General features: G+C 38.0%; 2 protein-coding genes across 4 annotated transcripts in view; one reads left to right on the top strand and one right to left on the bottom strand.

Moving 5' to 3' along the window:
- The window catches only part of LOC310735404 (complement factor H-like), a 189,708-nt gene extending 165,558 nt beyond the window's left edge, over positions 1 to 24,150 (top strand). The window contains exon 31 of the mRNA XM_083558120.1: positions 23,979 to 24,150. Within this exon, the coding sequence (XP_083414246.1) occupies positions 23,979 to 24,127 (149 nt within the window). The 3' untranslated portion in view covers positions 24,128 to 24,150. The remainder of the gene's footprint in view (positions 1 to 23,978) is intronic.
- On the bottom strand, positions 722 to 23,375 carry aspm (assembly factor for spindle microtubules). 3 transcript variants are annotated; one of them, XR_014536279.1, is made up of 30 exons: positions 22,956 to 23,375; positions 21,629 to 21,772; positions 19,729 to 21,160; positions 17,980 to 18,045; positions 17,774 to 17,875; positions 17,529 to 17,675; positions 15,950 to 16,186; positions 15,597 to 15,664; positions 15,369 to 15,510; positions 15,128 to 15,258; positions 14,780 to 14,955; positions 14,521 to 14,666; positions 14,312 to 14,397; positions 13,947 to 14,156; positions 13,569 to 13,767; positions 13,220 to 13,368; positions 12,617 to 12,745; positions 12,345 to 12,539; positions 7,762 to 11,961; positions 7,496 to 7,645; positions 7,148 to 7,314; positions 6,899 to 7,058; positions 5,172 to 5,312; positions 4,490 to 4,681; positions 3,891 to 4,083; positions 3,654 to 3,808; positions 3,330 to 3,506; positions 3,058 to 3,230; positions 1,069 to 1,613; positions 722 to 923 (listed from the first exon to the last, which is right to left on the bottom strand). XR_014536279.1 is itself a non-coding variant. In XM_083558095.1 (29 exons), exons 1-29 carry the CDS (start codon positions 23,241 to 23,243, stop codon positions 1,514 to 1,516), a joined length of 9,855 nt encoding a protein of 3,284 aa, XP_083414221.1. In that variant the 5' UTR covers positions 23,244 to 23,375; the 3' UTR covers positions 722 to 1,513. The 3 variants fall into 3 exon arrangements, 2 of the variants coding, with proteins under 2 accessions (XP_083414221.1, XP_083414222.1); XM_083558095.1 differs by having other exon boundaries at positions 722 to 1,613; XM_083558096.1 differs by having other exon boundaries at positions 722 to 1,613; positions 19,729 to 21,157.
- Positions 24,151 to 24,751: the final 601 nt, after the last annotated feature.

The following is a 24,751-nucleotide window of genomic DNA, read 5'->3' as shown; positions in this document are numbered from 1 at the left end:
ACAACAAAAGTGTAAACTGTTTCATAAGAAAATTATTCAGCAATTTCTGAAATCCAAACAGCCTATCTGGCACTTATAAACATAGCACAGGAAGTCACTGAGAATATTCCTTCTACCCTAATGCTTACTATAATCATTTATGTATTCGAATGAATTAATGTATGATTGCACAGATGTGTAGGTTTTCCTTATAAAAGTTCAGCTAGTTTGTTTTCTAACTCTAATATAAAGGTGTTCAGTACAATTTTGAGGTATGCATGTCTGGAACTGTACAAAAGATTCTTTACAATAATTTCGTTTTAAACATATACAGTCATTTTTCCAAACCCTGGCAACAGTATCAGATGATGTACTTGCAACATTTCTTGTCCCCACATGAGAATGACAAAAGAACATGTGCAAGCAAAGGAATTTCTAACGATCATGAAAAACCATTGTGCGTTTTGTTTGAATTATTTGCTCCATGCAGTCCATGTATATTCCAGATATATTTAAGGAACATATTTGATCCACACATATACATACATACATATATATATATATATATACTAAGATTATATAAGTTAATAAAGACCATTGACCTGCAGCTCGTTTAACAAGCAAAAAAAATATTACCTGAATGTTGGATGATGCAAAGATTATACCTTCTTCACATGCATAGTATAAACCAGAAATTATTTTTTCTAACAAAAAATAAATAAAAATCATGTATGGCTCCAGGTAATGATCTCCTCCAAACCGTATTTTTTATTTTCTTCTCCTCAGAATGAAAATTTCAACTAAGCTCGTTAGGTACATGTGCATTTTAAAGAAGAGAGAAAAAAATAAAATATGCTGTTGAAGTGAGAGTTTGCGTTTGCATTAATTACAATTCATTTCCCAATAGCCACTTTATTGCAGTGGGTGAATCAGAAACCTCAAACCTTCACTAGCGGCTTGTTAACCAAGATATATTGGAACTCAAATGTTCAGAGTCCATGAATTTCCTAATAATAAAATTTATGTAGCCAACAATCTTTCCTTTTTACACATTCAATTGTGTGCATAGCAAAAAAAAAAAAAACAAACAGAACAGGCAGAATATTCCCTTGTTAAGCCTTCACTATTATTCAGAAAGTTTATTTTTTAGTTATATATATCAAATAAAAATGCTTCTCCAGTGCTTCAATTCTAACACAACCATAAGGAAAGCACATAATATATTTAAGAATAATTCTTGTCTATTTAAGACTGCTCATGAATTTTCCTCGAATTCATTCGGTTACAGAGCAAAGCACATTAATTGAAAACAGCACTCAGTAACCTATTTTATTATTATTTTTATTTTTTTTTTACATATAAAAAGACTGTTCTGACTATAGCAATGCAAAGAACAGGAATATAAAAAAATTTAAATTGAATCGTGAGACAATGTTTATAGCTATGACAGCAATCTAAAACACTGGGAAATATTTACAAGTTTGAAGGAGAAAAGCAAATAAATTCACTATGTACATTAACTCTTGCTGTGTGCTCAGGGTACAATGGCAAGAGATTTAACCAATGCTTGGATGGCACTGAGAGGGTCGACAATGTTCATCTTCTTTCGTTCAAGAACCCAGTCTGGTACAAATCTAGAAAAGATTAAAAATGAATAAAAATTATTAATGAGCTCTAAATCACACGAATAAAAACAGACATGAACAAGAGTAATTAAAGATATGAAAACAGTGGTGGACAGTAACGAAGTAAATGCAATTTATTATTGTACTTAACTAGCTTTTTGCCCAATCTGTAATCATTTATTTCTATTTAGGGAGACATTTACTTTAAAAAGTAAGATATTTGACTTTCGCAAAATGTAGTTGAGTAACTTCACTAGACTTCAATGCATTTCAGAGTAGATAAGTTTTATTAATAATCGAGGATGTTCTGGGGCTTTAAATAACAGAATAACATGAACAGTGCGATTTGGAGTCGAGAAAGAGAGAGGAGATAGATCAACCAACATTCAAATAAAAAAATAGAGATAAATAGACATTCAAATGACAGTGTGATTTGGAGTCGAGAGAGAGTGGAGATAAATCAACCAACATTCAGATGGCTAGCTAGCTAGCTAATTATGGCTACATTATAGCCATGATAAATCATAGTACTTTTACATGTGGTACAAAGTACATTTGAAGGAAAATACTTGTTCTTTTACTTAAGTGAAAGCTTAAAAGAGAAAACTTTTACTTTTAGTGTAATAATTTCTCTCATGTATCTCTACTTAAACTTAAGTACATGCTTTGTGTACTTCGTCCTCCACTGTATAAAATTGCTGTATTTAACCATTTTAATTAAATAATTCTTGGCAATTCGCTTGGTAAAAACATGAAATCTATGCACTTAACATCATGCTCTATCGCTCAATCAATATTTTAATCATCATTTATCTCATTAGAGACACAAGAAAGTAATGGGATATTTGTGTTCGATTTTGCAACGATGTTTCTGGTCTAATTTGCCATCTCGAGATGATCTGCATGATTGTAGATCAACTAGCATTTGTGTAACTGAGCATCAGCACAGTATAAAATTTGATTGGGAAAAAAAAAATGCATTGCTGTAAATTGGTTAATGTGAAACTCTGCGCAGACACAATCATGTGTTCAGTTTCTAATCAATAGCATTTAAAAACGTTCAGCATTTAACCCCCCCCCCATTCAGTTTACAATTTATTTTGCCATTTTCAATGAGTCTTACCAAATAAACATTGTTTCAGATGTTAAACACATCTTCTATTAGCTAATAAAAAAAGATTCCACAAGTTTGATTTTGAAAATCAGGTGAAGAATCTATAAAATGTAATGAATAAGGTGTAGGGGCTTCCACATTTTTTCCAGAATAGATTTTTCGGATAGAGCACTATTCAATTTACATAAAGTGTACTAGTATCTCTGGAATGAAACAGCTTTAAGGAAAATGAAGCTACACACATTAGGAAATGTTCCTCTGTGGGCACTTTGCAATAGCATTTTCCGAAGGTTTAATATTCCAAAACCAGGCCCACAGTTTTAAGAAACGACGACATACCTTAGTATTGGCTTAGACTTTTGAGGAGTGGCTTGGGGAAGGAAGCTTCCATTCAGTGAGACATTCATCCTTTGGCTGACTTTGGTTCTCTGGGCATCCATTTTGCATTTTTTAAGTATTAACTTATAAATCCTGCAAATGCGATCTGAGGCCCTTGGGAGCTTTTTCACCTCCTAGAGGTAATAAAAATTTTTTTATAAATACATTTTGATTATACAAAGTATAATCAAAGTGTAAGATACAGTTATGATTCATTTCATGGTGACACTTACCAACGCACGTTTTTCATCCTGTACCAAAATCACCAAAAGGAAGCATGCTTTGGTAAAGATGCTGCCCCCCTTTTCTGCAACCTTATCCCCGGCTTTCTCTCTGTACATCTGTAGCAAATCCAAGAGTGTTTCCACGGAATCCTTCACATCGTAAACAGCGTCTATGGTCTTGTTGTACTACGGCAAAAAGCAAGGCATTTGTATAATTATTAAATTGATAAATGACCACAGCTGACAATATGATTTACAGTGGGGTAAATTAGAACATAAAGAACTTAAAAAATAGCAGTGACAAAACAATGAGTGAGTGAATTTTTCACATACTTTTGATAGATGGAGAAGAACTTGAATTGCTAACGTGATGACCTCCATAGACGGCACACTCCGGTTGCAGTTCCTTATCAGGGTAAAGATGGTGTGGGTTGCGCCACTATTCACAAGGTGCTCGCAGCTCTCTGGAGAAAGTCTGGTTGCAGTTTCTTCAGATAAAATTAAAATCTTAGTTGAGACCCTTACATTGGAACAAAATGTGCAAACAAACTTGTGCAGAGAAAATCCTACCTAAATGCTTCAAGGCAGTGAGAATATGGGCATAATTTTGATATCCAAGAAGGTAAGTCAAAGCAGTTGAAGTCTTGTGACACAGCTTGTCTTCTTCCTTGGCCTCTCTGTTGACTTTCTGCAAGCGATGCCTGATGGAAACGATTTTGGCCGTGTCGTGAAGCTTCCTTGAACGATGACCTCTCCAGAGGGCCTTGAAATGGCATTAAAATATTAAAAGGCCACATATTTATACATCATAAACAACTTTATACTTCATTCATGAAACCAATATTTTAACCCTCAGGTTCATCACACAAATGTTGGTTCATCAGGTGAGAAAGATGATAACCCCTCCCACCTAATAGACGTCCCACCTCCTAATGTTCACGTCTCAATTATAAGGAGAAAAAAAAAAAAAAAAAAAAAAGGGGGGGGGGGGCATTTATATCTCTAAGCATTAAGCATTTTACAAATCCTGGGAAGGCTGCCAACTGTATGGAAAGCTCTCGTACGGTATAAATTTGTGTGGAAATGGCCTTGTAAACCTCCCTGGATTAATGAGAACAACAAACAAAAATTTTTTTAAACACGAGTACATATTTACATGACATTGTTACCTGGAACTTTATGATTTCACATTGCAGTCTCTCTTTCCTGCGTCTCAGAAGGAATGTTTTGGCGGTGCGCTGGAGAACAGTGGCCGCTTCATTACGATGACTGAACCAAGCCTTCACTGCTCTCTGAACCGTGATGATTTTCTGCCGTTGCTCAAGATATCGTCTTCGCTGAAGCTTAGCCAAGTACCAGCGCTAAAGTAAAATAAAAAATGGGGGAAGAGGAACCATCCATGCCAAAAAATAAATAAAATCAGTATGAACATTTTATTTTGTACATTTGCGGCACATATGTACACAGAGTTAACTAATAGAACTTCCTGCTTTCCCAAAACATCAACTTCAGGCACTGACTGTTCACTTGCTGTCTATCTCAAACCTGCAAAAGAAATATATATATATATATATATATATGACCTGTAGATACAACTTGAGAGAAACTATACACAAAACAAAACCTGGCTTTAAGGTAATCAGTTATAATTGCATTATTCCGAATCACTCTTCAAGCTCTACAACTGCATGTTCGTGTGAAACTCCATTTCCTCTCAGCCTTTAAACCAGTGCAGCCAGGTATTACAAAATGGTTAAAACTTCAATTTACACCTGCAATAGAGCAATAACTACAAGCAAAATAAAGAGTAACTAATAATGGAATGGCAGCCACACTATAAACGTTGACTACCTGGATATAAATGACTGAGGAAATCTGCCTCTTCGCTGCTTTCATTGCCCAATGAAGTCGCAGTGCCCTCTGTATCCTCACTGCGCACAAATGATGATGAGCAGCAGCTGCAAAACGATGTCGTCTTGCAATATCTTTTGCCTGAAAGAAAAGAAAAAAAAATTTTGTTGAACAGATCTTTAGACTCGTTACATTAACACTGTTTAAGTGGAGACCTTTCTACAGAGTCATGCAATCCAGAGCCCCACCATATTAACTACGCATTTTATTAGGAAGACCGATACACATGCTTATTTATGCAGTTATCATGTGGCAGCAACACAATGCTTAAAATTATGCAGATAGCATTGCTAAGAGTCCTATTTAACTTCATATAGTGGCCAAAAATGGTAATTGCAAGTTACAAGTGCATCAGATTGTCATTTTTTGCGTCCAATGACAATAGGCTCATTGTGCAAATGACCGCAAGGCTTGCATAGTGTGAAACTTTTTGTAACTGCAAGTACACCAATAGAAAACAGAGTCAAAGAGGAATTAGGATGTCAGACTCATCTCCCATTCACCAATGATCTATTTGTAGGCAAGGATTAAAAATAAAAACAAGTAAAACAAACACTATTTGGAATGTCATACCCAAATTATTGCTGAAAAACAACATATACAAGAATTAAATAAAAAAAATAAATAAATAAATAAAAATTGTATATGGGCAGTCACATGCTAGGCAGCTCTGGCATTTATTTTTTTGTAAAAGCGGTTTTGTAAATCTGGCATGATTGCCAGTGATTTCTTCAGGTGAAACAGCCGGTAGTGTGTCTTGACTAAGCATTCATGCATCGTGCACGTTTTGACATCAAACAACTGAGTTACTAGCAAGTCAAGTGTGAAAATGTCAGCAATTCTTTGATTAAAGAACTCTTGCTGTGTGCACTTGATATAATAGAGGCCCATTGGGGCAAGAAATATGCAATAGTCAGGACTGTTAAAGCTGAGGTTGCAGAAAATCCAGTTTTCACTTCAAATTGGGCTAGCATTAAAGCACTTCATGGCTTCCACCAAAATAATTTTTTATTGCCCCAATCCAAACTCTCTCATGCCAAAAAACAAAATACATAAATCCTCAATTTTCACAGTATGCAAGATCAGGCTTTCTGTTTTCTTCAATTATTTTTTTTTTTATTTACTGCAGTAACTGCCACATACCTACCAGTTTTAGTATCTCTTACTTATTTCTCCATTCTCTGAAGTTAATTGAAATGTACGACTATGCACATTTAGTTTAACAAATAACAGCTTCATATTCTTTCATGAGCTCAAGGCTAAATGAATTCCTGTACAAGTACTGGCCTAAAATAACCTGGTTGAAAAGATAAGGGTGTTGACAGAAATTCAGCAGGTTTACAGATGAACTTTGTTACCCAAACAGATCAATATAATGGTTAAATCATTGTATAATTTCTGCTTTTCCACGAGCCTGATGTACAAAATCCAAAACAAAATTATGAGCACTCTTAATCAAGGCAAATTAATAAGCAATGATGTTTAAAACACAGGCATGAGTTCATGTGCTATGTCCAAGCAGATTCATAATTCATAAAGGACAATTTGTAACATAGGACACTAAATCTACTTCTCTCCTTACATTGCTCTATAAAACTTAATCTCTCACTTCTAACAGTTTATCATAATAATAAAATAAAAAAAAAGGGTAATAAAAAGACAATTACCCTTTGAATTGCTCTCCTCTTCCTAGCAGCTCTCCACAGGGCTTGCATGACGACAACGGAATTTCTGATTCTTAGGAATTGGGCTCGCTGTTTCCTAGCAATCAGAGTTTCCCGCCATCTTTGCTGAATGACACAGACACTGTGCTGGATCGCTTGAAACCTGAGGCATAACAAAAACGCAGAAAATGTTACTCAAAGCACACAAAGAACACTCCGACTCAAGCGTGTTCAGTTTAAAATTGGCGTTACCTTAACCGCTGAAATCTAGTTTGAAGGCATCTACGGATGGTTGCAATGGCATTTAGTTTCGAGACATAGGCGTGTCTGGCCTGGCATCCTCGAAACCAAGCTTGAATTTTAAGTGCCGCTCTTCTCTGCAGGTCAAGTCTTCTTGTTTGGGAGGCACGGAATTCTCTCTGCGGTAAACAGATATTTTGACACAGCTTTTGGCACAGCTTTTGGCACAGCTTTTGACACAGCTTTTGACACAGCTTTTGACACAGCTTTTGACACAGCTTTTGACACAGCTTTTGACACAGCTTTTGACACAGCTTTTGACACAGCTTTTGACACAGCTCATATCTGAAAATGTCTTACCTGAATAAGAAGTGCAGAATTCCTAAGTTTGAGGAACTGTTCACGCTCCATTTGGCAGAGTTGATAGGCCCTGTAATGCTTCTGAATGATGCATGCCGACTTCTTCCATTGCTGAAATTTGCGCCTCTCAATCATTCCACGATAGTGTGCCTGTCAGAGGAAGTGAAAGGTATTTAAGTAAATTTAAAGATCTGCATTAATGTGCACAAATTTTAACTCAACAAAAAAGTCGCAATTAACATGTACAGAAAGCTAATCAGGCGAACCTGAATCTTGACTGCACTTCGTCTTATTTCTTGGAATCTTCTGGATGCAATAAGTCCACGCGCTCGTGCTTGAAGGGCACGGATGCAGTCTAGTGTCCTAAGATAACGGTGTCTCTGTTCCAGTTTTGCTCTATATGCCCTGTAGTACGTCTGTATTATAACAGCAGCGGCCTGTTGTTTTAGGTAACTTCTCCTGGCTGTTCGCATCCTGAAATGAGCTTGTAGCTTTACAGCACATGAGCGCAACTTCACGTAGCGACGGCGGTGCAAATGCATGCGCAACACAGACTGAATCTTGATAGCCGCTAGTCTTTGTTTTTCGAGTTTTCTTGCGATCGCTTGCCGTAATGCATGCTGCAAAGTCAGTGTGGATTTTTGAATTCTTTGGAAGTACTTTCGCTCTTTCTGGACCAATCTGCATGATCTGATCCACTGCTGTATTAAGACTGCGGCATTTTGCATCCTGGATTGCTGCCTTCGGCAATAATGTGCCCTGTAAGCACACTGAATAGTAACTGCAGCAGCTTTTGTCTTCGTAAAGCGCCGCCTTTGGATGGACATCCTTACGTAGGACTGGATCGTCCTTGCTGCTTTGATACGTTTTACAAGTTCTCTTCCCATTTTGCCTCTGTACCACTTCTGCAAGCACAAGGTGGCATCCTTTAAATGCAGGTATTTCTGTCTTTGTTGATTCCTAAGCTTCCAAGCTCTAAATCTCTCCTGGATAACTTCTGCAGCCCACTTCTGCCTTCTGAACATCGACCTTTGCTTATGCATTTTTACTGCTGCCTGAATGACCGTGGCAGCGTTGTGCATTTTGGCCAAATTCTGTCGAACAGAATGTCCTCGATAAGCTGCTTGGAGACGTATGGCACACGTTTTCAATGCTAAATATTTCTCCCGGACTGCCTTAGTTTCAACATAGGACCTGTAATGTCTCTGAATGAGAATACTAGACAACCTCATGGCCTGGTACTTCGTTTCCTCCCCATGTCTTCTGAAAGCCGCCTGAATAATTGTAGCTGCTTGATGTCGAAGAATCATTTCCCTCCGGACACTGTGACCTCTGTAGTAGGCTTGAATGGTAATTACAGCACGACGCAATTTCAGGAATTGCTCCCTTTGCCTCCGAGCTGCAAGCGCAGACCGGAATCTTTGCTGAATAGCAATAGCGGCATATTTCATACACAAATATCGTGTCCGAGCACAATGAGCTCTGTAAGCACTCTGTAAAATGGTACAAGCCTGGTGCTTTTGAGTCAGTGCTTGTCTGGCCTTCATACCACGGAACGCGGCCTGTAAAATAATAGCAGCTCTCTTTTTCCTGAAGGACTCGATGTCTTGCTTTCTAAATTTATTAGCTCTGAAGAGTCTCTGAACTGTTCTTGATGCCCAAAGTAGCTTCTGGTAGTACTTTTGGTTCAAACGCTTTCTGACATGGGATTGAATAGTTATAGCAGCTTTGCGTTTTATTTGCATCTGCTGCCGGACCTTCATTCCTCTATATCCTGCCTGAATTGCAAGCAGAGCATTATACTTGTCAAGGTAAGCTTTCCGCTGCTGCCTCGAAGCCAAAATGGCTCGATATTTTCGTTGCCAAAGCAAGACTGCCGCTTTCATGGACAAGAAACGCTTCCTCTCTTTGTAAACCTGGTACTTTCTTTGAATCAGGATGGCTGCAATTTGAATAGCTTGGAAACGCACTCTTACTCTGTACATTCTGTACCATGCCTGTACCACTGTGGCTGCTCGCTGTCTCTTGCAGATCTCTTTTCTCACTCTTATTCCCCTGTATGCAGCCTGAAAAGCAATGGCTGCTTTTCGCATAGCACAATACCGCTCGCACTGCCTCTTTGCTAAAAGATTGGCTCGGTATCTCCTCTGCACCATGGTTGTTGCCTGTTTGAGAGCCTGGTATTCTTTAGATTGCTTGTATGCTTTATATTTCCTTTGAATAACCTTTGCAGCCATTTGCATCTGCAAGATCCATTTCCTCACCCTCACGCCACGGTATGCAGCCTGCAAAGAAATGGCTGCTTTTTGCATAACACAAAACCACTCGCGCTGCCTCTTTGCGAGAAGATTGGCACGGTGTCTCCTCTGCACCAGGATTGTTGCCTGTCTGAGGGCCTGATATTCTTTAGATTGCTTGTATGCTTTATATTTTCTTTGAATAACCTTTGCAGCCATTTGCATCTGCAAGATCCATTTCCTCACCCTCATGCCACGGTATGCTGCCTGAATACATACTGCAGCTTCTTTCATCATGATATACCTCTTTTGAACAATGTTCCTTCGCTTGTTGGCACGGAACTGCCTCTGGATAACGGATGCAGCCCATTTTTGTCTCCTGTACTGTACTAATTGTAGGTGTCCACGAATGTGTGCCTGAATTACTTTTGCTGCTCTGTTTCTCATACAGATCTCTCTTCTCACCCTCATTCCCCTGTATGCAGCCTGCAAAGCAATGGTTGCTTTTTGCATAGCGCAATACCACTCGTGCTGCCGCTTTGCGAGAAGATTGGCTCGGTGTCTCCTCTGCACCAGGATTGTTGCCTGTTTGAGGGCCTGATATTCTTTAGATTGCTTGTGTGCTTTATATTTTCTTTGAATAGCGATTGCAGCCATATGCATCTCAGAGATCCATTTCCTTACCCTCATGCCATGGTATGCTGCCTGAATACATACTGCAGCTTCTTTCATGGCAACATACTGTTTTTTAATGATGGTACTTTGCTTGTTGGCATGGAACTGCCTCTGGATAATGGCTGCAGCCCATTTTTGTCTCCTGTACTCCACTAACTGTTGGTGTCCACGAACATGCGCTTGAATCACTGTTGCCGCTCTGTGCATGTTTCGAAGGTTCCTGCGAACTTTTATTCCTCTGAATATCGACTGTATAATCACGGTCTCAGTTTTAAGTTGTAGATACGATGCACGGATCTCCTTGCCCAAAACATGCGCTCTGTAATGCTGCTGTATGATGGTAGCAGCGCATTTGACAGCAACGTAGCAGACTTGTGCTTTATACTTTCTGAAATAGGCCTGGATAAGTGTAGCAGCATGATGCCTTTTCTTCTGTTCTCTTCTCACTCTGCAGCCTCGGCAAATGGCCTGGAGACTTATAGTTGATTTTTTAAGTCGAACGTAATCCAGCCTCTCCATGCGTCCAAGCAAATACGCCCGGTAGTGTTGCTGAAGGATAATGGCAGCACTTCTTTGAGCAAGAAAATTCTTCCGAACAATATAAGCCCTCACCGCTGACTGAATTACAGCAGCGGCTTTGTTTTTTTTGTCCACGTCCCGCCTTACTCTCATGCCACGATACGCACTCTGCAGAACTATTGCAGCTTTTTTTACTGCAAGAAATTCAGATCGCTTTTCCTTAGTCACCCGAAAACACTTGTATTGGTTTTGAATGACTATAGCAGCCTGCTTTAATGCCATAAACTTTGTCTGCACCACATGTCTACGATAATGTGACTGGATCACTGTGGCATTCAGATGGAGCAAGTTAATTCTCTTTCTCTCTGCTTGGCCTCTCCATAATGCCTGCATTTTTATTGTTGCACACTTCAGAGACAGGTATTCTCTTCTTAACTGCTCTCCAAGTGTTTTAGCCCTGTACCGCCTTTGGAGTATAACCACAGATTTCTTCAAAGACAAGAAAGTCCTTCGAGCCAGACATCTCCTGTAAGCAGTTTGGATGACAAGAGCAGCCTGGTTTTGCTGTGACATTTCTCTTCTGGTCCTCCATCCTCTGAATGCTGCTTGAAGCCTCACAGCCGCAGATTTAACCTCTTCGAAACGCTTCTGCTCGGCCTTCCTTATCAAGCAGGCCTTATACCACATCTGGATAGAAACTGCAGCTCGTCTCATCTCACCTATGCGTTTTCGTACAAGGGAGGCCCTGAAAGCGCTCTGGATCACAACAGCAGATTGATGACGCTTTTTCAGGTGTTGAAACTCGCGCCTCTGATGGGTACCTCTGAACCACGCTTGAATTAAGACGGCCTTGGATTTCTTGCGGAGATATTGTTTTTGCCATTGTTGCATTCTGTACCATGCCTGGATCTTAATAGCAGCAGAATTCCTCACTGCCATTTTTCTTGTATGCCATATTCGAAAAGCAGTCTGGATGACAACAGCAGCATGACTCTTCTTTAGGAAAACTCGTGCCTTCCATTCCTTGTAGGTTTTCTGTATGAGGGAAAAGACAGTCAGTACATCCACACAGTAGCACTGCAACAATAAATGAAAATGAACTAACGATATAAACTTAGTATGCATGTATTTATGGGCCATTATATGCAATTAATCATGTTAAAAATTAAAATCACCAATGCTATCTAAGATTTTACCAACAGAGAGAGATCAACTGTAATTATCCAAGAAAACCAGTATGTGATAGAACCTGGGGTTAATGACAAGCCGAACTACAACTCAATTTCTTTGTTTCCCAAAAGATGTTTCACTGTTTACTACCGATTGTAGAAATTATATAGACACCACTACACAACACCACTATAAAACTTCACTTCAACTGTATAAATTCAATTATTATTATGCGATTAATATCAAACCTGTATTAAGATCGCAGCTGATTCTTGCAACGCAAGGATTTTAGCTTCCCTCATTCTTCTCAACTCCTCTCGGGTCATGTGACCTCTCCAGATGGCCTGAATGACTGTGGCAGCCATGTTCTGTCTCTTCAGCCTTTTTTTCTGTATGAAGCAACGCACAAAGTCCTGGATTTTTTTTGCCGCCTGGTTCCTCAGCTGTGAATGGAAAATGTCTTTGAGAAATACAGTACATTTCGAAAATAGTGTAAAAGGTGTTTAGCTGGGTGCATTACCCAATTGATCTTAATGTCCTTCTGCAGCTTATAGCTTCTCCATGCACTTTGAATAACTCTGGCAGCTCTAGTCTCATTCCGGAGATCCAAAAGTCGAGTGCAGAGGAAGGACAGGTAGCATGTAACCACCTTTATGGGAACAAAACACGTCAATGTTGAGTATATACAATTACAAACGATTATTCTCCAAGGGTTAATACAGTTAAAAAAAAATGTAATATAGCATTCTACCATAGAAAATAGCATTTCCAAATTATTATTATATTTAATTATTAATGTTTCTTGTATGAAAATTGTGACTGGCTATTTTTTTTTTTTCTTCTCATACTATTAAATTGTATAAAAAAAAAGGTTTACAACGTTACAGTAATCTTTAAGTAGATTATTTTCTTTAATTTAACCCTAATGAGCAGGACAGGTGAGGGAGCAATGTATATGGTTATAATATTAAGAAGTTAATTATTAGCAAAAATCCCAATAGGTGGGATACTGGTCAGCTCATAAACTGTGACTAACCATGTGCAGTCACACCATAACAACCCAAACACCCATGTATTAATTTCAATACATCAATTATCTAGTTAAAATTTAATTCCAGTGCACCTTTTCATTTGGGATTGTGTTAGACATGTCCTCTGGTGTAATCATGGCAGGAACCGCTCCAAGATAAGACACTGCTAAGCTCACCAGCTGAAAATTTCTTCGCTCGTTCTCAAGAAGCATTTTGAAATTCACTGTTGGAGATGCCAAATCTAAAAGGGAAAGGATTCTTAGAAACTAGTTCTTAAAAATACATGCCATAAAGAAATAGTAGTACAAAAAATACAAATTTAACATAACTCACAGCTCACAAATAATATAAGCTTGTTTTTTTCCCCTCTAATAAATATATGTCCTCCTTTTCAATGAAAACTTGTGTAAACACACAGAGACAAATATTGCTCAAATATACCTTTCTGCTCCAAGGAGTCAAAGGAATAGTCAGAGTCACTTGAGGAGTTGTTCAGTTCCACTTTGGAATGAAGGCCACACTCAATTGTTTGTGTTGTTTCCTGCTGAATATCCTCAGCACGCAGGTGGTTGGGATGGTAGTGGTGAATAAGATAGCAAAGGATTCTACCATCAGAGAATGACACTGTAAAATTTTCAGCCTAGAAAGAGAAATAGGATGCCATTGAAAAACCAAAACCCAGGTTGTTTCTTTTTTACAATAATTATTTATTTATTATTTCCCCATTAACAGTGTCTTAAAACTTACAAAGCAGGACAACAAAAATCATGCATTTTTATATACTTTAATATGCAAGGATTTTAAATATTGATTACTAACCTTCAACCCATAGAAGCCACAAACTGCATTAACCCAGTCCATCAACAAAGCCAGCTTCTCGCTGGAATGTTCCAATGTAGATCTTCCTGCAATGCTCTTAATAACATATTCATTATCCCCTAAAGATAGCAATTTCTGTTTTGTTCGCCAGGTTTTCCTGAGGAAGCTGATTTCTTCTTTAAGCTGCTCTACATCAAGCAGAATCTCAACCTAAAAAAAAAAAAAAGGGTAAAACACACTTAGTTGCAGGATTGACGGTTTATACTGTACCTTGAAACATCGACATGCTATACAGGTTCAGTAATCTAAATAATTGCAGCTATAGAAATGCATTAATTAGATGCCAGTGTGCATGAACACGCTACCTGAAATGAAAAGATTATTTTCCATAAAAGGTTAAGTGTCTTCTCTCTGTGCCCATCTACTATGTCCCTGGAGTCAATGGTAATACCTAAGAACATGAAACACAAAAGTTAAGGAGGTAATCATTTCTAAAAATGCTTGCTAAAAAAAACAATTTTGCTGAGTCTTGCATTTAATAAGAGTTTGAGAATGCACAAATAACTAAAAGTACCGTGCTCGTCTTTCAAGTCCACCCCTTTCTCTTTGAGCACCTGCAGTACAACACCGACATTGTGCACCTTCTGAAGACGACTAATCGCAGGCATCCGCAGTTTACACGACAGGGACCAGTCTTGAGTGAAAATCTCCATGACGCGTCTGAAACGCGTTCAAACAAAACTCATGATTAATTACTTAAACATTAAATGCTAGAAATTAAATAGTAAACACTACTAAAAAAATAAAGGCAGTGCAAATCTGCGTAAACATACACCAAGCGAATGCCACATTTTAAATCAGTGGCAAGATTCTGCACAGCAAAGTTGAACTCATCCAGTGGGGTTTGGACGTGGGACACAGCAAGACCTAAAAGGCCAAGGTGGCGTGGAAGGATTCCCTCCCCACTGAGGAAGTCTCTTGAAAATGCTAACAGTAGATCTTTACTTGTCTGAGAGCAAAAACACAAAAGCAAATGTCTTTCAAGTTAACTTCTATAAAATATGTACATACGGTATAGAACTATTGTAAAGGCTTGCACAAACTATATTTCTTTATTTTACAAAAACCTTGAACAAAAAAAAAAAATTCAAGAAAAGTACGTATATAAAATATTTAAGAACCTTAAATTCTGCATCCATACAAAACAAGCAGGGGTCATGTTCAATTAGCCTAGACTCTTTGGCCTTGTCCAGAAAGCAGACAAGTAAAAGCAGTTTCTTTAAAGTAAAGCGGGACAGCGTCTCCTCGTGCCCTGTAGGGAAAAAAAAAAAAAAAAGAATACCAAAAAAAAATAAAATAAAATTCAATCCATTTTAAATAAAGTTGATATCAATATTAAAGCAGGGTTGTACTGAGGGTTACCATCTCTGTACAAGTGGGGAACTTTGTGGTGTCTGAACTCTGCAGCAATGTCTGGATTCCAGAGCAGTCGCCCAAGTATGAACATGGCCATGCCCATGATGTCGCTGTTGCTCTCCAAGGAAATCAGTTCTCCAAAGATTGTCTGAAATAATATAAAAAGTGTGATGCTAGTACACTAACAGTCGTTTACAGAATTATTTTAAACGGATCAGTATCTATAAAATATACCTCCAGGCCAATTCGTAGCCAGAGTGGATTGTAAGACAGGAGCCAGTTTAGAACTTTTTGTCTTTCACCTAATCAGTCAAAAAAATAAACAAACATACATTTAAATTAGTAAGATAAAAAAAATTTAAGCTCACGGCATTGAGAAAGACCGAGTCACTGCAATGTAAAGAGCTTTTATCAGCAACCTTGCTAGCAAATGCCATCCCTTTTATTGGGCAGCCAAACAATACAGGATCAGCCTGCAATTATACTGAAACAATTCCCGTCTGCACGGCCACAAACATTTTAGTTATTAAATAGCATAAATTTGCTTGCACACGGAACAGCAACGATTCATCCTTCAGCCCACGCACCTATATCTTTCCAGAGGTGTCGATCCTTACGAATAAGCAGCCTCTTTGCCTCCACCTCCACCTCCAGGCGCTTTATAGCTTTCGCCATTTTCTCAGATGTGAACAGCTGGCATGCTGCACGTCGAACACGGTTCAAGTGCCTCCGGGCTGTATAAGTCCTAAACGACATCTCTTCCTTGGTTGGCGCTTTGGGTATGTTCACCTTCTCACTTCCCATAGTCAGTGATAAGGCATTCACTACAAAAGAAAAAATAAATAAAATACACAGAAACTATCCTATTAAAGCTTCATAAAATAATCATAAATTTCAATATGTAAAGTATTTATTATTTAAAATTATTCCCTCAATAGCTACTAATAAATTATTAGTATTCAATGTGTATTAAAATGAGGAACCTATTGCACAATTGTGGGTGAGACAGATCACTTTATTTAGCTCTGTTTATGTTGGTTACCATCAGTAACTGCTAAGTCTTCTCATGTTATGGTTAGTCCTTACAAAGAGTGCAATGTCTTATGAATTGCAGTTTGCCAAACCTGCATCTCAGTGTCTAGGACTGGGGTCAGCAACGTTTTGAAACAGAGCTTGGGTACTGATTAATGTGAAGGTTTGATACGCAAAAGCCTGAAATAACAAATTTGCTCAATTTACCTTTAATTATATGTTATTATTAATTATATTCATCTATATCTAGTCATGTATATTTTAATATTGTCATTTTCAAATTCACACCAATGCAAGTGCAATTTTAAAAAAGTATAGCAACAAAAAAAATTTGATGCAGCTCACTGGTAAGTGGCGCTATGGTGAGCTTTTTTTTTCTTTTTTTTTTTTTTTTAGAAGAGGCCAGTGGGCGACTCATGTGGACCATGTTGGTGACCCCTGGTCTAGGACTACATCACATAATATCTTGACATGAAATCTTTGGTACACAACAAGTAGTGTTCTACGCTTCACTAGTGGTATACGACTATAACAAGTCTTCTTCCGGCGTATCCCATTAGGGGTCGCCACAGTGAATCATACGTCTGCATACCCCCCTGTCCTCTACATCTGCCTCTTTCAACCCAACTACCTGCATGTCTTCCCTCACCACATCCATAAACCTCCTCCTTGGTCTTCCTCTTTTCCTCCTTCCTGGTAGCTCCATCCTCAGCATTCTTTTACCGATATACACCATGTCCCTTCTCTGCACATGTCCAAACCATCTCAATCTCGCCTCCCTCGCTTTGTCTCCAAAACGTCCTACATGCACTGTCCCTCTAATAAGCTCGTTTCTAATCCTGTCCATCCTCGTCACTCCCAACGAAAACCTTAACATCTTCAGCTCTGCTACCTCCAGCTCCGCCTTCCTGTCTTTTACTCAATGCCACTGTCTCTAAACCATACAACATTGCAGGTCTTGTAACAAGAATTGTACTAAAAAAGGTTTATGGCTATTATATGAACTTATTTTGGTCATCAGATGTTTCACAAAATATGGTTTTGCAATGCTACTGCAGTATCTTTACCTGGACAAATTATTCCAGGTCAGCCAATATATCAAACAGTGTATAGATTTTAAAACAAAGATTGCACCTTTGGTAACCTCAGTGGCCACTTTGAAGTCATCAGGTGTGAGAACATAATTCAGCCACCATGTAAACCCTCGTTCCTGCTTTTCAATCCACCGCTCGTCGTAAAACATGTTCTTGGCAGCAAATGGCATCGGATGCCTGGGTATAGCTGTTAAAAGAAAAATTGGAAATAAATTTACATGAACTTTACATTACATTAACATGTGAAGTAACTTGCCTGTAAATAAAAAAAAAATTTAAAAATACCTGTCTGTGTTGGCTTTATAAAGTTCAGCCGGTTCTGCGCCACGGCTATAACCTTTTTGGTCTTCACGTTGGAGGAGCTGAAAGACTTCAAAGAATGTCCCCCTGCACAATAGATAATGACTGACTTCTGACAACTTCATAAGCCATTTAAATAACAAGCTATGTGCTTTTAATCAGTAGAGATTATAACAGGAGACTTTATTTACCCCGTTGAGTTGATTTAGCATCAGACTTTTGTATCAACACTTTTGTAGACTTCCTCGAGCTTGATGCTACAACATAATGTTAATTTGTTTAAAACACGATACATGAAACAATAAGTGTAGCACAAAATTGGATTTCTTTCCTTGAGATTAGGTCAGCTCTTTGGAATTATATATACACTGATCAGGCATAACATTATGACCACCTGCCTAATAGTGTTGGGCCCCTTTTGCTATCGAAACAGCCCTGAATATTCAAGCATTAGAGTCATTAACTGCTTGAGGAATTTGAGCCAATGTAACTTATCTGTTGGACCAGACCACAAGGGCCATTCTTCACTCCCCCTGCATCAATGAGCCTTGGCAGTCATGACCTTGTCGCTGGTACACCACGATTACTTTCTTGGACTACTTTTAATAGATACTGAACACTGCAGACCAGGAACACCCCAAAAGAGTTGCAGTTTTAGAGATGCTCTGAACCTTGGGAAACTACCTCAAATACACATGCCTATTTATCCTTCAAACACATCAACTTTGAGGAAAAGAATGTTCACTTGTTGCCCAATATATCCCCCCAATAGTGTTATTCACTTCACTGGTCATAGGGTCATGCCTGGTTGGTGTAAACACGCACGCACATACGTATATTTTATATATTAATAATAGGGCAGTCAGTCAATATTTCATTACGATTTATCCCACAAATGCCATGACTTCAATTAATCGCACATTTTTATTTGTTTTAAAAATTTACCTTATATTAATACTTTACGTTTTTAATACTCTAATCAACAGATGCATGGACAAAAACAGATACTTTATGCAAATACATGTTTATTATTAGTAAAGCCATCCTCAATATACAGCATGAACAAAATATTCTTGTAAAATATTTTAAAGTAAATCATCCGGCCCCCAAACGAAACTTTTGCTACGTTTCCACACGGATGGTTTTAATTGCCGGATATGTGCATCATGGCAGATTTTTGTGCTTGATTTGAAACTTGGCACCTCAGTAAAACAGATGTTTAGTAATTTAAAAATTTTATTATTTTTTTTTTTTTATCAGAGTAAAAGGATGAGAATGGAGTCAGGAATAAATGCATCCTGCATTGAAGGTTTTAATTTTGCCTTATTTATTTATTTACTTATATTTTTAATAAAAAGGATCAAACAAATCCATGCTGCATTAATCCTGGGTTATTAAAATATTAAATAATATTTGTGCTGTTAAAATTAATTTGCGTCAACGCATTCATTTTGACAGCCCTAACATAAAAACAACGACCCGCCAGAGATGCCCAAACTAGGGCTGGCAAGCCAAAGTTGTTCCCATAAAGACATATGAGAGCAGGGAGGGAGGGGGTATAAATGATCAATTATAAATAAGTGAATTTGAATTAGCCTTAAAAAAAATTCTTATGTCACTGATATTAAAATCATTCAGCTGTATACCTTTATAGCCTGTATTAGGCTTTGAACTCTACTGTACTATAAATTAGACTGTTTCCATGTTTATTTTGTGATATTTCAAAGTTTAATTGAACCAAATCTTTGAAAAACGACACTGCATTGGGTAAGCAGGTTACAGAGTAATTCTTCAAATTTATTTATTTCTAAAAATTAAGGGAAACCATGGCAGTTTTAATTTCAATATAATAAGTCTGGAAACCTCTGATATACGTATTTTACAAACTGGATATTTTTTTCAAACTTCAATTGAAATGAATTTTAAATGATTTTACTCACCAGTTATTTTTCTTTGACTTTGTTTACTCCTTGACCCAAACTCTTGTTCACGACAGGATTTTTTGCATTCTTGCATCTCAGAGCTTTGTTTGACTTCAAATGTTTTGGGTAAGCACCCCGAGCTGTCCCGTAAATATTCTTCACTTTTTCTCTTTCTGTTCTGGCTTGTCGTGCGGCTATGCACAGGAAACATGTCCTCAGAGACACAGAGGGGCAATATCTGAACGTCCGAGGCAAAACCAAGAGATGACGCAGCACTGTTTGCATTATTTTCATTATTAAAGGTTAGGATTGGTTGCACAGCAGTGCAAGTGGGGTTTGAAGGCTCGGTTGAAGAAGATGGTTGTTGAGGCGTTAATTTTTGTTCTGATTCTTGGGGTGGTGTTATATTGGATTTAAGATTAGCACCTGAATCAGAGTTCACCACAGGCAAAACGGAGACCCCATCTAGTAAGTCTGTGTTTGACTCTGTTTTCCGCAAAAGTCGACGTCTGACGGTTCTTGTTTTGTGCGCGTCTGGACTGTGTTTAGGAGAAGCTCCTGCTTTGCATTTGATAACTGTAGCAGAGTTAAAAAGAATCTTCTTTGGTTTAAGATCGTCCTGGTTCAATTCATCTTGACCTACTCCGTTGTTACATTGTGTATCCAAGGAAGGGCAAGCAGCAGGGATTGTCTCATCGTCTGACGCTTTAGTGGATTTGACATAGAAAGTTAGCCTCGGCTGTGCAATGTCAATCTGAGGGGAGGTGTCTCCCACAACATTTATTGTTGTTTCGATATTACCATCCAAAGTTAAATCAACAGAATCCACAGAATCTGCTACATTCAAGCTAGAACAGGCATTTGGGGGGCTCACCGGACATGATAGATCAGAATTAATGACAGCCAGAGCATCATCAACAGACAAAATCGTTCTCACTGACTCCGAACATCCATCCTTAATCGGTTTACAAATATAAGGCAGAGGACTTTGAAAGCGGGGCATCAAAACGTTGAACCTCTCTGGTGTACCAATTGGTGACATTGTCTTATTCAACACTCTACATTCTTTGTAATCAGGTTTATTTAGTGGTAAAGAAGAGATATTTTCTTTATCCATTGAGGAAAGAAATTTGTCAGCTGGCACCAACAGAACAACTGGGGACTTGTTTTGAGAAGGCATGCTTTCCAAGTCATCATGGATAGCCTTCTGGATGCCTTGGGGGATCAAAGGATACACAGATTGAGAGTTTTTCTCTTTACTGCCAACAGGCCTTTGGCAATTATTTTCCTGGTTTAAAGATTTTAATGGATTTGAGGCTCTGGTCCTCTTATATTGTGGCTGTCGAGACACACGGAATGTCTTGTTGGCTGCCTTAATCGGGGTCGAGGCCACTTTTCCACCTTGAGAAGGGACTCTTTTGGATTTGATGGTATCCCATAAACTTTTCTGCTTAAAAATAAAAAATCCACAGACAAAGTAAATAATTATGCAGGGTTATGGGTCAAATTAAAAGTTATTAAAACAGCTATCAAAGCCCTCGTCAGAGGGTATGAGGTTCATTTAATGCCTAGTGATTCTCTGTATAACCATGCAATACATGTTTCACATTACATTTGTGCTGACTGTTGCAGCATTTTAAAACTCTTTAGCTCAAGATTTTTTTCTTATTTAAAAAGGAGAAAATAAAACATTTTGGATGATGAGCCAAATTCTTCAAAAACCATCCTAGCTAAATGAAGTCTAGTTAGCTGAGGTAAACATGCACTGAAATTTTATTTCAAATGATTGAAAGCCCTTTACCATGGCTGAAAGAGAATGCATTCCTGGAAAACTGGGAAAGGGGTCTGCAGGATGTCCGTGCTTAATCCGTGTTAATGTTCAGTGGGGTTAGTATAATCCGAAAAGAAAAAGACTTACCTTTTTGGGTTTTTGCCCCTCTGCTTTTCCAAGCAAAACTGCTTGATGCTTGACAATGCCATTTGCAATAAAGCTGAGGAGTTCTCTTACACCACCCTCTTCTGCTGGTGTCCATGTTACAGTTATGATCACTTTGTCTTCAGGCTGTAAACACAGCATAGATTTAACATTATTCCTTCAGAAGAGTAGCAAGCATACAACTAATGAGGGTTTGAGTGGGGAAAAATGTTTGACACATTACATAAATATTTTTCTCTTATACACTGTTTACAATAAAAAAAAGTTAGTTATTACTGCTTTGAAATGATTACAGGGCAATTTTCTTAAAATCACACAAAAATCACGATCTTACAATTATATACAATGTAAAAAATTATCAGTATTGCAATTAAAGGAGAAATTACTATATTGATAAGGGTTAATTAGCTTTCTTTTCCCCATTCACAAAGATTGACTGCAGATTTCATTTGTATTATTGTTTTAGTCACATACAAAGTGATCAGTTCAAGTACATACAAAATCTATAAATCATAAATATGCAGATTTGCATAATTATTAATTAATGGAGTTGTCAATATATGAATTTAAACAAGGATTCCATAACATGGGATTTGTGAGTATTTGCACATACTGTGTTTCCATATTAATAAAGTTACCTAGCAGAATACATATCTGCAAAGACACATGGAAATTATTGACAATTATGTCTTTCCACTGCTTCCTACTCATATAAATTGTATAGTATTCTGGTGGTCTGTTTTAGTGACAACCATACACAGAGCCTGCAGGATAAATTCATGACTCATATTGAGACAATAATCAGAACAGAATGGAAAGGGGCTCCCATAAAAAAAATAATAATAATAAAAAGAGGCCAGATGAACTGACTAGGCAGCCTGGCTTTGGCCCTGTAATTAGATAGATTGGATTCAACTTGTACATTGTGCAAAGTACAAGCACAGGGCTAATGAAAAGCAGTTATCAGAATGACACGTTGGACTGGTGAAGAAAAAGAAAAAAAATCCCTCTCGTCCAACTGTACTGGACATGTTCGTGAGATATTATATATAAAAAATAAAACACTGGCATACATCCTATTTAAAAGATCCACCAAGACTCTGAACATAAGTGTGTATATTGCAGGAGAATCTCCTGGCATGAGAAATGGCTGTGTGGAAGCACATGAACATATAAATGTGTGTGTAATATTTTTATATAATATATATATATATATATATATATATATATAAAACACTAACTCTCACACACACACACACACACACACACACACACACACACACTTCTCTGTGTCACATATTATACTCACCGGGATTGTGAAGATTGTTTGATCAACTGAAAATCCCCTGGAAGATGGGATTTTGTCCACAGTTACAGTAATGGCTGCATCCTCGGTTGGGTTTTCAATGCATAAAGGCAAAGATTTGGATGAGTCCAACTTGACCGTTCCAAAAGTTACGAAAGGAGACCTTGAAAACTGAACCAAGCTGAGAACTGGAACCAGTGCATCGTTTTCCTTGTCGTGTCCTTTCGCTCGATGAGAAGGACACGTTGGACTGATATCAAAAAATACCTCTTGTCTGACTGTACTGGACATGTTCGCGATTATTTCCTGAAATGTACCATAGCTACACAAATCGCTAATAATCCGCCGTTAAATCCACCGCTCGTGCTCCACACACAAGCCAGTTAGAAAGACAGAAGCTTTTTGAATCGGAGGCTGGTGTGGTTAGCCAATCGCAACGCAGAACACCATGCGCTCGTCCAATCACCGAATAAACAAAATGCGACCTATCAGATCTTTCAGATCCAGTTTAAACGGTTTAAAGCCACGCCCACAATTACCGGAAGTAAACAGGCTGCTCCCGAATGGTCGTTTGGGTGTTTCTGTACTTTTAATATATATTAGGGGTGCAAATAAGTATTTTTAAATAAACAAGATTAAAAAACATTTGATTTTCAATTTTTTTAAATCACACTTAATCAACTGTATCGCTGTCTTATATATATATATATATATATATATATATATATATATATATATATATATATATATATATATATATATATATATATATAATTTAAATATTATTTATAAAATATTTTATATTATATATATATATATATATATATATATATATATATATATATATATATATATATATATATATATATATATGCATATTTATATACAGTGGAACCCACTTATCTCGACCTCGGTTAACTCGGCAACCCTATTTAGTCGAGCATTTTTTTATCGGTTATGACGATAAACCCTGTTCGGGGGGGGGGGGGGGTGATTTGCCATTTAACGTCGGTTATCTCGGTGCAGCCGCAGAAGAACTCACGAAAGTGGCGGAAAAATCAAGCCTTACAGATGCTACAGGTGTTGTATTGTATACTGGTGAATCTCTGCTGTTAGTTAGTGCACATATGCCTTTTGTTGTTAAATGTTATGCGATAAAAGGGAGGCGAAAGTAGAAGCGCGGCGCTGAACAGGACATGGGAGAATGTGGATTGAGCAGGATCGGGGGAGTCCGCGATGAGAGAGTGTCGTTGAGAGAGTGCCGGTGGGAAGGCACATACCGAGATACGCATGAGAGATAACAACGACCGCCGTGAACCAACATATACCAACAATAACGGACGGTGAGAGTGTGGAAGTTTAAATAGGAGCTGGTGATGAGTGCTAAACGAGCACCATATGCGGCGATTGAAGCCGGGAGCTTCAGAGAAAGCGGCCAAGAAAGCACCTGCCACGCCTAAGGGGGCGTTGCAGCTGGATTCCTGACAGTTAACAAACATGTACTGTATGTATTTTTATAGCATGCCTTTATCAAACAAATCGCGGCAACGCTGTTGTGTAAAAAAAAACCTCCAGAAACACGTGCATGCACATAATATAGTGCTGCCATTTTCGTTTATCTCGATCATCGGTTATCTCGATGCTTTTTGGCAACCCCCTAGAACATCGACATAACCGGGTCCCACTGTATTTATGTAAATGAATATATACAGTAGGGTTAAAGAGCTGGCTGTCTGGTTCAACCACAACAACCTAGAGCTCAACACATTCAAAACAGTGGAGATGATCTTGGACTCCAG

The sequence above is a fragment of the Silurus aristotelis genome (assembly GCF_946808225.1).
Source record: "Silurus aristotelis genome assembly, chromosome: 13".
Classification (NCBI taxonomy): domain Eukaryota; kingdom Metazoa; phylum Chordata; class Actinopteri; order Siluriformes; family Siluridae; genus Silurus; species Silurus aristotelis.
Note: the sequence above shows the minus strand (reverse complement) of the source record. Positions and strands in the feature narration are given on the sequence as shown.

Bases quoted from the DNA above. Each gene is read 5' to 3' on its own strand.
- aspm (XM_083558095.1), bottom strand. From the start codon at position 23,243: ATGTCCAGTACAGTCAGACAAGAGGTATTTTTTGATATCAGTCCAACG. The intron at 17,876-17,979 runs GTAAATAAAGTC...TCTATTGTGCAG, and splicing joins TGCTAAATCAACTCAACGGG to GGGGACATTCTTTGAAGTCT. The intron at 1,614-3,057 runs GTATGTCGTCGT...AATCTTTTCTAG, and splicing joins AAGTCTAAGCCAATACTAAG to ATTTGTACCAGACTGGGTTC.